Below are 14,535 nucleotides of genomic sequence, written 5' to 3' on the forward strand. Positions count from 1 at the left end.
TGACTGAGCTGTGCATTAGCAAAACAGCACGAGGGGATTCCACACCAAGACATCTATACACTCTCTGCCGACAACTCATCCAAAAATGCACCAAAAAAAGCCTTTTCTTCCCCAGAATTGCACAGCTGAATTTCTAAACCCTCAGATCTGTACTTAGTTATTGGTATTGGTAATGGTTTATTATTGTCACTTGTACCGAGGTACAGTGAAAAGCTTGTCTTACAAACCAATCGTACAGGTCAATTCATTACACAGTGCAGTTACAAAGTGCATTGATGTAGTACAGGTAAAACAGTAACAGTACAAAGTAAAGTGTCACAGCTAGAGAAAGTGCAGTGCAATAAGTTAGATATCCCAGACAACAAATGAAGTGCTAATCTGTTACAATCAGCCTCTGAAATACTGGGAGGAGAGACAAAGAACGCTAACACTGGCCATGGCTATCCAGTGACCCATGGTGGACGGTGAACCTGTTCAAATTTTGGGGAAAATCATCTTTGACTACGGCATTTCTTAACACAAAACAACCCCAAGATTTCCCACCTCAGATCTTGCATGGTGAATGTTGGAATGGGAGATAAGTAGTTGGTGGTGCTGGTGGTTGTGCAATGGATAGGTTGAGTGAGCTAGGGCTCTTCTCTTTGGAGAGGATGAGGATGAGAGGTGACTTGATAGAGGTGTACAAGATGATAAGAGGCATAGATCGAGTGGACTGTCAGAGACTTTTTCCTAGGGTGACAATAGTAACACGAGGGGACATAATTTTAAGGTGATTGGAGGAAGGTATAAGGGGGATGTCAGGGGTAAGTTTTTTTACACAGAGAGTGGTGGGTGCAGGGAATGCACTGCCTGCAGATGTCGTGGGGGCAGATATATTAGGGACATTTAAGAGACTTAGATAGACACATGAATGATGGCAAAATAGGGGGCTATGTTGGAGGGAAGGGTTAGATAGATCTTAGAGCATGATAAAATGTCGGCACAACATTGTGGGGCAAAGGGCCTGTACTGTGCTGTAGTGTTCTGTGTTCTGTGTTCTATGAAATCCCAACACGAGTCAGTGTTCTCCAGGAGCTGGGTAAGACCAGAGGGTAAGCTACACTTCACTGAGGCACACAGGCAGGAGTCCACCATCTCACACTCCCACACAAAGGAAACATACGACAGAGAAGGAGTTATAAGCCTGTACTCCGAATCCATTCAGATTTCTGGGTCTTGCTTCCTGCTGGGAGCAAGACAACTTTCAGGTATTCTTATAAGGAACTTTTCTTGGAAGAAGCATTATTGGACATGCTCAATAGTCGGCATCGATAAACTTGCTTCTTAGATGTTTATTGGGTCCCCTCAGCCCTGCATCCCTGGCTGGGTGTCACCCTCCAGGCATTTCACTGACTCACTTCTTGATGATCAGAGACTTAAACAGCTGCACATCACCTTGAAGTTAAAAGTGCAGGTGGTGTGGCAGCAACACAATATAACTGACTCATTGAGCCATGTACTGACACACAACAAAACTATGTCAATGATATTTCTGTGTTGTTTCAGCAGCACCCCCAGTGAGTTTGGCTGTGTTCATGTGCTGGTCTCCTGGGGTCTGTATCCAAATCAGTATTGAGCAGTATGTCTATTACAACATAAACCTCTGCAGGGCACAATAATGACAATTACCTTCCAGTGATGTTGCTTCAGCCTATGGACCCCCGGTTTTTAATAATGTACTCACTAGTGTAAATATTGTACTCTGTACTCAAAACCTTTCTTCATGAAATACCAAATTACTGTTTAGTTCCCCAAACCGACATATCAGCACAAATATCAGGGTAGGTTTTCAAACCTTATGTCTGTGGTATTAAACTGATTGTAGTTGCAGTATCTTGGACTGGAGTCAAGAACACAGCAGGCTGGAGGCAGGTTTGACTGCTGCTTGTGGCTTGCACCTTCACTGACAGAGGTAGCTCTCCACAGACATAAACCTCTGCACCTCTGCCTGGCTAATTGAGAGAGAACACTCGGGCTCAAGGTCTGTTATCACAAAAAAAATACTGAGAAGTAAGTCGGCGAAATGTCTGGAGGGTGATGCCCAGCCGGGGGTGCAAGACTGAGGGGATTCCCAGAGGGTGACACCCCAGCCGCACCCAATAAACTTCTAAGAAGCATGTGCAATGCAAGGTCACGGATCCCCACTTTTATGTATGTCCAATATCGCTAAGGATCGGCATGCTTCTCCAAGGGCTGGCAAAGTTCCTGTGCTATCCACGTTCCAGGTGTTCAGCAGACATAGAGTGGGGAGGCAAAAAATAGTGAGTGGTCAGTCAGTGGCTGAGGAAGGGGCACACTGTGCTGGAGAGCCCTCTGGAGCCAAGCTTCAGTTGTGATGGCACATTGCAAAGAGGCACAGAAGCCCTCAGGGCACAGAAACACACTGGGGAATGCGGTGAAATACATAAAGGGTGCAGTGGATACGGCAGGTCTGGACAACAATAGCTGCTTTATATTTTTAATATCCAATTAAAAATTCAATTAAACAATCACACAAGAGAGAGGAAGAGAAAGATTGATGGTAAGGTGTGATGGGAAAAGGTTGAAGGAAACTCATATAGAGTCATAGAAGTATACAGCACAGAAACAGGCCCTTCAGCCCAATTCCTCCATACTGACCAAGGTGCCAACCAGAACTAGTCCCATTTGCCAGCATTTGGCCCATATCCCTCTAAGCCTTACTTATCCATATACCTGTCCAAATGTCTCTTAAATGTAATTGTCAAGTTCCTGGGCGTCAACATCTCAGAGGATCTATCTTAAGCCCAATACATTGCTGCAATCACGAAGAAGGTGCGCCGGTGGCTCTACTTCATTAAGAGTTTGAGGAGATTTTGTATGTCACCAAAGACTCTTGAAAATTTCTACAGATGTATTGTGGAGAGCATTCTGACTTGGTTGCATCACCGCTTGGTATGGAGGCTCCAATGTGCAGGATCAAAAGAGGCTGCAGAGGGTTGTAGACTCAGCCAGCTCCATCACGGGCACAACCCTCCCTGCCATTGAGGACAGCTTGAGGCACACGCCATCAGGGAGGAGGTACAGGAGCCTGAAGAACCACATTCAACATTTCAGGAACAGTTTCTTCCCCTCTGCCATCAGATTTCTGAACAGTCCATGATCACTACCTCGTTATTCCTTTTTTTTGCACAATTTATTTATTTTTGTGACTTATAGTAACTTTTATGTCTCAATGTCTTGCACTGTACTGCTCCCACAAAACAACAAATTTCACAACATATGCCAGAGATAATAAACCTGATTCTGATTCCAATTTAATGTTGGTGTTTCTTCATTGTATGAGCAAATGTTTCCAGACTGTGTGCTTACTCTGGCCCCATGCATCTTTGCCTTCTTTCCTTCAATGCCTTATCAGTCTATTCCTAAATATTGCCTTGTTCTGCTCCTCAATCACCACTTTGGTATTGGTATTGGTTTATTATTGTCACTTGTACCGAGGCACAGTGAAAAACTTGTCTTGCATATCGTTTCTACAGATCAATTCATTACACAGTGCAGATACATTGAGTTAGTACAGAGTGCATTGAGGTAGTACAGGCAAAAACAATAACAGAGTACAGAGTAAAGTGTCACAGCTACAGGGAAGTGCATTGCTTGTAGACAATAAGGTGAAAGGTCACAACAAGGTAGATTGTGAGGTCAAGAGTCCATCTCATCATATAAGGGAACCATTCAATAATCTTATCACAGTTGGATAGAAGCTGTCCTTGAGCCTGGTGGTACGTACCCTCAGGCTCCTGTATCTTCTACCTGATGGAAGAGGAGAGAAGAGAGAATGACCCGGCTGGGTGGGGTCTTTGATTATGCTGGCTGCTTCACCAAGGCAGCGAGAGGTATAGACAGAGTCCATGGAGGGGAGGCTGGTTTATATGACGCGCTGGGCTGTGTCCACAACTTCCACAAGGACATTCCACAATATCATGGCCTGTTGCAAAGGTTACTTTCTGTGTCTTTCCTCAGTCTCCCAAGTCTGTCCCCTTGTTCAAGACTTCTCAAGTCAGTAAGAACATTATCGTTGCATAGACTGTTCCATTCTTCAGAATATTGAACACCTTTCATTTGGTGCTTTGTTTACCTCCATTTTAAATCACTCTATCTTATCTCATTGGACTAGGCAACATCCCAGAGAAGGTTCACTGCAGCTTCCTCCAGTGTCTCACCAGCTACCCCGTGCTGTAGTGTCAAAAACTGCATAGTCCTCCACCTATGGTCTTAAGAAGGTTTTTGTGCAGATTCAATGTTATTTTGCAACCAAAATGTTGCTATCATTTTGGTTGCAAACTAACATTGAATCTGTATAAAACTCTTGCTATCATACTCTCTTAGTCTGTATTAGGGATTGTTCAGATTCAAATTACTAAACCATTCTTCTGTCAAACAGCACCCAACTTCTCACATATAAAAGTTAGATTTACTGCTTCTCTTTATTTTTATGCAAAAATGTACCACGACGACAGAGGTTGCACAATCAGTGGTTGGAGGGTGAAATAGAAGCATGTCATATTTACTACGAGTGCTTTTATTAAAAATGGGAGCACAGAATTTCTCATGTTAAGTAGATATTATAAGAAATGACAGAATTTATCACTTTTAATATTGCATCCATGATCCTCAGTTCCTTTATTCCCCAACTTCAGCTCTGCAAAGTGCACCTTACTATCAGCCATAAGCTTTGGAATTTACTCCCTGACCTTCTCCATCCTTTTCTCCGAGGACACTCCTTCCTATCTACCATGAATTAAGAATGTTCCCCTCCTGTACTTTTAGCCTTCCATGTCATTCAGTGTCTAACTGTTTTTTGATATGGGTTGTGTGAAACTTCCTGGGAATTATTTTATAACACAAATATTATTTTGCCTCTATGTGCAAATTGTTGTTCTCCAATTCATCATGTACACTACAATGATGGCTGAACAAGCATCATAGTCATACAAAGCACACTTGCACACACAATATACAGGAACAGTTCCAGTTAAATCGTCCTTGAACTTCGGGAGACTAGGTCAGTTTTGGGTAAGGTTGTAGGGAGCAATATTCTAACATGGATGTTGCATGCATTATAATGGAGATTCATAGAACATAGAACAGTACAGCGCCAAAGTAAACTGAACCCATCTGCCTGCATGTGATCTATATCCTTCCATTCCCTGTATGTCATGTGACCGTCTAAATGCCTCTTAAATGCCACAATTGTGTCTGCCTCCACCACCCCCGGCAGCCTGTTCCAGGCACCTACCACTCTCTGTGTAAAAATCTTACCCTGCACATCACTTTTAAACTTTCCCCTCTCACCTTAAAGCTAAGTCCTCTAGTATTTGACATTTCTACCCTAGCAAAGGACTCTGACGATCTACCCTATCTATGCCTCTCATAATTTTATAAACCTCTGTCAAGTCTACCCTCAGCCTCCAAAAGCAAACAATCCAAATTTGTCCAACCTCTCCTTAGAGCCAATACTCTCTAATCCAGGCAACATCCTGGTGAACCTCTTTTGAACCCTCTCCAAAGCCTCCACATCTTTCCTGTAATGGGCTGACCATTACTGCCCACAATTGTGCTGAAACCACATGTTAAATGCAAAGTCATGCAAGAACTTAAAATTCTGCTCCACAATGAAGGGATCTCTTCAACTGACGGGTTCTATTATTTCGAGGAGTAGGGGCTAATTTGGATCAGAATAAACCACGATGGTTCATGCATGGTGGAGATGGAATGGGACATGGTGTCAGAGGTGGACATCCAGGATAGGACCGTCAGAACATCACGAAGAAAAATGGATCTTACCTGGGAAATGGACAACTTTAGGACCATCCATGAAGATTCCATTTTACTGCTCGGCTCTCCGACAGAAGTTCACATGGTTAGGGGCCTATTAACTAACCCGAGGAGGCTTTCACCCTTTGGCTAAGATCGCTTTCGGCATTTGAACCCCACCCAGTCTGAGAAGTGATAGAATAGACACAACAGCGACAAAAATGGTGCGTTACTCACTTGTGACCTCATAGCTATTGTACAAGCACATGAGACACACAGAGGGCTGGACTACAATTTCCCAAAGCGCTCTATGTACACACAGGGTTGCCAAGTGCCTCAGCGATAGTTTATCTGAAAACTAAACACCCAGTGCAAGGAAACATTCTGTCGCACAATGGGAATTCCAGCCTATAACCTTAACTAAAAGGACACAAAGCCTGGAACAAGAAGCCTTGAACCATAAGCCATTTCTTTGAATTTGTTGCTCAAATCAGAGGAAGAAAATAATTTGGAACAGGGAACATCCCACTGCTGGGAGTGAAGTCCTGCTGAAATAAACAAACTCATGTTTTATTCAGCTCCTTCATTTTCACATTAACATATTTCCATAATCAACAAATCAGTTCTTTCAGGATGCCTGTGTGCTGGCTGTCATTGTGCTGGATGTTAGATGTCATTTGGTTACTATGGAAATTGTTGAGGCACTTGGTCCTGTCGAGGTTGTATTCCCTGCAGTATATCTGGCGAGACGTTTAATAATTAGGATAATGTGTAACTCAGAAAAGACGTTCCAATTCAGCTGTTTCACTCAGGGCTTTGATATTGCAAAGCAAGAGCCGTAGGCTGAGAAAAAAGGGTGGGGGAAGACAGGATTTTGAGGAGATGGAAACCGGCCGACAAGATTCTCTTTTCCTCTCAGTGTGGCAGCTCAAATATGATAAAAGCTCGGACGCCTGTTAACAAGCTCATAGTTATGATGTCCACGAGTGCTCAAAACACTGGATTTCTTCATCAATGAGAAAAAATGTTACATAACTTCAGGGTGTTTCTAAAAAATGTATAATTTAACAAAAACAGAATAAATAATAATTGATAGGCAGTCAGCAGATCTTTTTATATTTACCTCCTTCCCTCCCCAGACTGAAAACCAACAAATGACTGAATATTCCACAAGGTGAGAGGTTCCACAATACTCATCACCTGCCTCAGCAGTTATTTTAATGATCTAATATCGCCTTGGGCTGCAGTAAATTGGCACAAGAGCAGATGAACCATTGACTTCCCACAGTTGCCAGTTTTAAGCAATTTGACTGGAACATAGATTGAGGATTGCCAACTCCAGTTGGAGTTACCCCAGGACCCGTCACCATACAACCTCCTTCCATCAATCACCACAGCAAGTCAAACATTTACTTTTCCCACGTTTGGGAGTGCCTAAAGAAAATGGAATACAAATATATTTTTTGCATGTCTTTATGATTTTTCTCTTGTGTTCCTGGAAGCTTCACAACATTCCTGGGCGTGTTAGCAATCCTGCAGGGAATGGACAATTAGCCGGAGCAATTCAAAGCATTTCTGGTCTGTCACAGACTAATCTTATTTCAGCAATCCATGGGGGAGGTTAGTAGATCAGGCAGGCATTGGTATTTTGACACCAGCTACTTTAGAAAGACAGACGTTACATAGAAAGCCAACAGTCGCTCGGTGCAAGCATAGTCCCACAAACAGCAGGGAGATAATGAAAACTAGCCTTTCCTCCACTCTGTCTATCCTTCCCATCCCCTTGGGAAAGCAACCAACCTAATCAAAGACCCATCCAACCTCAGTCGTTCTCTCCTCTTCCCCCTCCCTTCCATTGAGCAGAAGCTGCGAAAGCTTGAGAACACGTACTGCGAGACTCAAGGACAAGCTTCTATCCCACTCTTGAACAGACCTCTTCTACAATAAAGAACTCCTGATCTCTCAATCTACCTCATCATGGCCCTTGCACCTTATTTGACTACCTGCACTGCACTTTCTCTGTAATAGTAACATTATATTCTGCACTCTGTTTTCTCCCCCCTTTGTACTACCTCAATGTACTTATGCAAGGAATAATCTGTCTGGATGGTATGCAAACAAAGCTTTTCACTGTATCTCAGTACAAGTGACAATAATAAACCAATTACCATTTTTTTTAAATGATGTTGAGTAAGGGATATTTGGCCATGACATTTTGAGCACTTGGAGCCATGCTTGAATCCCATGTAACATCTAAACAGGGAAAATCAGTTGATATCACAAGCTGCAGGGAGCAGGTCTCCCCTGCCCTTTCACCTTGAAACATAGGACAAGAAGAAACCAGCCAAAGGCCATAATTACCAATGTTTAAATATAGCTTTTCCTTCTAACTTGCTTTAATAATCCTTTTGTTCCACAGTACAGAAAATTTCACGGGTTCCATTCAAACTTACAGAAAAAGAATTGTGTTTAGACATCTCCCTACAGTTACATTTTCCCCTTGACCGCCTTCTCATTTCAGGGTTCAGTTAGATGGTGACGAGCAAACAGATTGCTTTGGTGTAAGCAAAGGCTGCATGGATCGGAGTTCTACACACACATGCATTGTTCTGTGTTTGAAAACGTCTCTGAAACTGCTGTTACACCCTGATGTGGTGATGTGAGGGACGTGAGCTAGCAGATCTCACTGATATGCATTTTTAGCAGCCATGTTGTAATGATGCAGAGGTTAAACCAACATAAATTTGTACAACAGTAATAAACATAACCTCTTTTAGGGGCTTTGGCAGGATAGATGCTCAGAGACTTCAGCCAGCAGAAACAGAATATCAAACCTGAGTCTTAGCTTTGGGATTGGAGGTTGACTATTTAAGAGGCAGAAGAGGAGAAGTTTCCTCAGTCAGAGAGGTGTGAATCTTTGGAGGTCTCTTGCCCAGACAGCTATGGATGCTCATTATGTTTATTCATGATAGAGCTGGATGGGTTATTGGGCAGTTTGGGGATTGCAAGATGAGGATAGAGAGTGGGGAAGGTGCTGATAATCAGATAGGGTCACTTAATGGTGGAGTAGGCTTGGGGATCCATTTACCTTTCTCCTGTTCTTTAGACCTGAACCCATGAAGACCAAAGTCTGGATGTTTGAGCCTGGAAGTACTCATCTCTCCTCAGATTCTAAGCCTATTCAACTTCAATAACTATCATCTCGCCAGGATCATACAGTCACTTTTGCATTGTGACAAGTAAAGCTTCAGCCTTTGACTGACGCAGATGTTAGGCTTTTATTCAGTCTGTGATGAGGTATGTAACAATAACTTGGGCATATATATTATCTGCAAATCACCCAAGGCATTTCTCAAGCATGTCATTAATCAAAATTTGGCTGCAAGCCACATCAGGAGTTACTTAGGGCTGATGGCAAAGAGGAAGAGTTAAGGACCATCACAATAAAACACAGAGGCAGCGTGGGGGGAGCTTGTGAAGAGAATTCTAGGGCTGAGGACCCCAGCAGCTGAAAGCAGGCCATCAATGGGCGAGTATTAAAATTAGGGCTAAGCAGGGATCCAGGATAATTGTAGGGCAATAGATAGCGAGAGGTGAGGACGTCACCAGATTAATCCTTCTGTTGCCCACTGGTACACCTAGCCAATGACTGACAGAACGCTTGCAGGCCATTAATGCTTTCTTCACTTTCCCTGTTTAAATAATGCATAAACTATGCAGTACAATTTCACACCTGACAACTGAGGCTCTCTTCAGTAAGGCGTGGACATGAACACACTAGCTTTGATGGAACTTAGTGCCTTTGCAAGGATTTAGTGCGTTATTAATTATTAGTCATTGAAGTAGTTCATAACCAACAAAGAACACCATTTGCAGACGGCATGTGTGTCAAATCTACATGCCTATAAGTGATAAGGAGGAAAGGAAGAGGGTCACAAATTTCTTGTTTGCAATTATATCTCTCAACTAGAAGGTAGTAACATTCAGTGCTGGTATTATCAATGAACAATACAAAATAGCTAAGATTGGGTGAGGAAATCTAAGCTGAAAAAATGCATGTGTAAATTGAATTATCCATTGAATAAATCTCAGAGGCAGAGTACAGTCTTTACTATAAGGCGTGTTTACTACATCAACCCAGAATAAATTTTAAGACATACATATACATTCACATACATGAATATATAATAATTCACATTTCACTTCACATTTCTCACAATGTGGGAGGCCATTCGACCCATCAGGTCTATGCCAGCCCTCAGAGAAATCCCATCAGTCCCATTGCCCCACTTATTTCCCTGCTGCCTATTGTCTCTCCACTAATTCCGCCCTGATATTCCTACCACACACCCACCCGAGAGCTAATTTATCATGGCTAATTAGCCTATCAACCAGCACATCTTTGGGATTTGGGAGGAAACCGGAGGACCCCAGGTGAGAACAGTCAAAGGGAGAACAAGCAAACTCCACACAGACGGCACTGGAGATCAGAATCAAACCCAGAAACAGGAGTTGTGAGGCAGTGGCATTACCTCTGTCCTGCTCTACTTGACTAATTCAACAATTAATACCATAAGTAATTACACACAAACTTTTGTTTGTTTTTTTTTCACCTAATAAGTTATAATATCTTATACAAAATATTTTGTTTGAAGCATTCCTTTAAAAGCAACTCCACATTATGCACAGGCATCACAATTTAACTTACTTCTATAGACGAATAGTTGAAGAATGATAAGATCAAAAGTTGAGAGTGACAGTCCACTAAGGGACTGAGGAAGGCTGTGACACCCTTGGAATTCAGTGTTAAACCAAGTCACCTGCTCTTTATTAGTCACATGTACATCGAAACACACAGTGAAATGCATCTTTTTTTGTGTAGGGTGTTCTGGGGGCAGCCCGTAAGTGTCGCCACACTTCCGGCGCCAACATAGCATGCCCACAACTTCCTAACCCGTACATCCTTGGAATGTGGGAGGAAACTCACGCAGACATGGGGAGAACGTACAAACTCCTTATAGACAGTGGCCGGAATCGAACCCAGGTCACTGGCACTGTAAAGCGTTATGTTAACGGCTACACTACGTGCCTGCCCTAGGGTGGACAAGAAAAGTTCTGTGATGTTGTTTACGATGATGAACTGGGGAGTTACTATCCCTGGTTTCCCGGCCAACATCTATCACCAGGAATGGATGAACTTGTCATATTGCTGCTGTGGAAATTTCCTGTGCTCAGACTAACATCTTATTTCCTACATTATGAGGAGGATGGTGCCTCGTAAGTATTTTGTGGAGTTTCAAGCATTTGGAGTTTCCTGAAAAGCAGGCAAAAGGTGCTATATCAATGTATCACTCTCTTTTTTCATTCTGTTGATTTAAGTCGGGGCTTCTGTTGATATCTGTGTCAGTTTCAGCAAATTAACAGAGACAGGGAAAGCTGTAAGGCCAGGCTCACAGTACACGGTTGATTGTACAGCTAACAATGTCAATTTTTTTTTTGGAAGAAGATCTTGTTAAAGGGTAAACAGAACATACGAAAGAAGTTGCACCTTCCCAAGCAGATTATAGTCCCCTGAAATGCAGACATGGAAGGTGGTTTCAGACAAATATTGTGTATCAATTCAATCTCAGTCACTTACAGTATTGTGATCACCAGGGCTTGATTGACAGTCATGCCCCTTCTACCTTTGTATTAACATTGTCACAAGATGCAGCAAATCAAAGTAATCCTGTGAAATGTGTTTAAAAGCATGAATAATGTCAGGCAGCAAGTGCTTCTTGCTGGAGTCTGCTTGTTGTTGCTTCCCACCAGACACTGGCCAAGTCTTTCATTGGATGCATTCTGTGATGTCCTGCAATGCAGGATAAGCCCTCCATGTACATAAAGATTGAATGACTGTTCCATCATTACTGGTATATGTAAATAAGTATGACATCGCTGGATAATGCATTTGTTGCATGTATCATTTGAGCATCTGCAGTCTGTGAAAAATCTCGACTAAACCAGGCACATCCTTAGGGGCACTTCATGTCTCTACACACTCTGCATGTTACTCCATTAGAGAGTAGGAACCCACAGGGGCACATCCATTACAATCATTCAAAGTCAAAGTCAAAGTTGAGTTTATTGTCACATGCACAAGTGCAATGAAAAACTTACTTGCAGCAGCATCACAGGCACATAGCATCAGATACGCAACATTCACAAGAAAAACATAAATTAAACACAATTTTTACAAGAAAGAACACAAATAGAACAAACGAGAGTCCATTTTAGTGCAAAGTAGTTAAAGTGGTCATAGTGTTGCTATACTGTAGTGATTAGGGTTTTGCCAGTTGGTTCAAGAAACGAATGGTTGAAGGGAAGTAGCTGTTCTTGAACCTGGTGGTGTGGAACTTCAGTCTTCTGTACCTCCCAATCATTCTGCCAGAACAGTGGCACCTTGCTCCACACTAACAATGCAGGTTTATTATGATCATACAATCCTCCTTGAAAATAAATGCTTCCAAAAAATGGATGCCTTGAATTCCCTTTAGTGGAGATTACATGGCACAGTGTACACAGGCTGTGAAAGTCACTGGTAATGCTGCCATTTATAGTCCATCCCCTAATTACCCCTGAACTGAAGATGCATTTGAGTGTCAGCCACATGACAGGTTGCTGTGATACAACGTAGGTCCCCAGCACACCAGACTCTGCCCTCACAACTGCTCCGTGATAATGTAGATGGCTTCTTTCAGCTCATATACAAAGCTGCTTTTCATCAGAGCCGCCATACCTGGAGATTCAGTCTGACATAATAGAGAAAGCAGTGCTTTGTCTCAAATGTCATCTGCATACACTCGGAAGGAAGTTTCATTAAGATGTGGAGACATTGCACAGTTCATCAATGAATGGTTGCTTCACGCTTTCTTTCCCACCAGAGGAACTAATGAATTCACTTTATGATTATAGTCAACTATTATTCAAAAGCTAGAATTTGTTAATTTGCATATTCATGAAATTCACAATGGAGAAACTTCTACCTGAGCTTTGTTCTCAGCAATGCAAAATTTAATTTGAGATAGAGAAAAAAAATCAGTCCCTCATTTGCATTACCATTGTGGCAATAACTAGACTGCTGCTTGCAGTCATTGGAAAATCAGTCATTGTTGAATGATGAATCAAACTCAGAATATCAAATGGGAATTTAAATGGAGGTTAAACATGCTCAATGTACATGTCTGAGGGAGTAGAAAACCAGCCAATCAGCTGTTGTGGTGCTGCTCTAAGCTCACGTGACAAAGATTCTTGGACCTACTGGCCCTTCACCCTACTGGTGTTGTACAATCTTCAAGGATGTTATCTCCAACAAGTTGGCATCTATATTTTCTTAACAATGTATGCATTCTGACAAAGTGTCTTTGATCTGAAAAGTTACCTGTTTCTTTTCCAACAGGTGCTGCCCAACCTGCTGACATTTTGTTTTTATTGCACATTCTATGGCCCAACTTATATCAGTAAGATAAACTGTTGGTGCTGTTCAAGAGATAAATATTGTGAAGAATACCACGAGTTGCTCGCTACTCTCTTTCACTGCACCATTGTGATTTCTGACATTCACCTGGCAGGGCCTGGTATCTTATCAAAAGTTAATGACTTCAACAGAGTGTCAGCGCTCCCTCATTACTGGGGGAGTGTTGGAATGATGCCCTGGATTGTTACTCAAGTATCTGGAATGCATCTTCAAGGGGACACGATCACTGAGCCACACATTATGAACTGGTACGTAATCCTAGTCATGGAAATGGATTTGGTAGTCCTATTCTTTACAAAACAATTGGCAATTTATGACATAATTTTGACATTAACAAGTAAATATGGTCTGCTACAATAATCTGATCAAAACAGTCTATTAATTGAGAAGGGGAGAAGGGAGTGCAGTGGTTGTGTGTGTGTGTGTGTGTGTGTGTGTGTGTGTGTGTGTGTGTGTGCGCACGCGCGTGTGTGCATGTGTGTGTGCGAGTGTGTGAGAGAGAGACATAAAGAAATTTGAAAGCCAATCTTTTTAAAACTGATTCACTGACAAAACATAGACTTACATTCACAGAGACATTTGCACGACCTCGGATCAACCCAAAACACTTCACAGCAAATGAAGTAATTTTGAAGTGTTGATACTGTTGTAGTGTAGAGATGATAGAGTTTTGTAATTCACAATGAATGGTTTAGAAATTGTATTGCATCTGGAAAGGAGACCTCCATCGATTTGTGCATGGACTCCCCATCAGTGATATGCTACTGTGCATTGAGTCCAAGATGTCCCCTTTGACTCTCACCAACTTTTACAGATGCACCATAAAAAGCATCCTATCTGGATGTATCACTGCTGGGTATGGCAACTGCTCTGCCTAGGACCGCAAGAAACTGCAGAGAGTTGTGGACACAGCCCAGCTCATTACAGACACCAGCCTCCCCTCCTTGGACTCTGTTTTTACCTCTCATTGTCTTGGTGGAGCAGCCAGCACAATCAATGACTTCACCCAACCAGGTCACTCTCTCTTCTCTCCTCTTCCATCGGGTAGAAGATACAGGAGCCTGAAGGTACGTACCACCAGACTTAAGGACAGCTTCTACCCCACTGTGATAAGACTATTGATCAGTTCCCTTATACAGTGAGATGGACTATGACCTCATGATCTACCTTGTTGTGACCTCGGACCTTATTGCACTGCACTTTCT

General features: G+C 42.4%; 1 protein-coding gene across 4 annotated transcripts in view; it reads right to left on the reverse strand.

Moving 5' to 3' along the window:
* The window catches only part of nkain1 (sodium/potassium transporting ATPase interacting 1), a 440,342-nt gene that overhangs the window by 319,609 nt on the left and 106,198 nt on the right, over nt 1-14,535 (reverse strand). The window contains exon 1 of one of the 4 annotated variants that reach the window (XM_052036123.1): nt 5,845-5,986. The exons of the other annotated variants lie outside the window; for them this stretch is intronic. Within the exon in view, the coding sequence (XP_051892083.1) occupies nt 5,845-5,886 (42 nt within the window). The 5' untranslated portion in view covers nt 5,887-5,986. Of the gene's footprint in view, nt 1-5,844; nt 5,987-14,535 lie in introns of those variants that run through there. 4 annotated transcript variants of the gene reach the window in all.

This window comes from Pristis pectinata, chromosome 22, assembly GCF_009764475.1.
Source record: "Pristis pectinata isolate sPriPec2 chromosome 22, sPriPec2.1.pri, whole genome shotgun sequence".
Classification (NCBI taxonomy): domain Eukaryota; kingdom Metazoa; phylum Chordata; class Chondrichthyes; order Rhinopristiformes; family Pristidae; genus Pristis; species Pristis pectinata.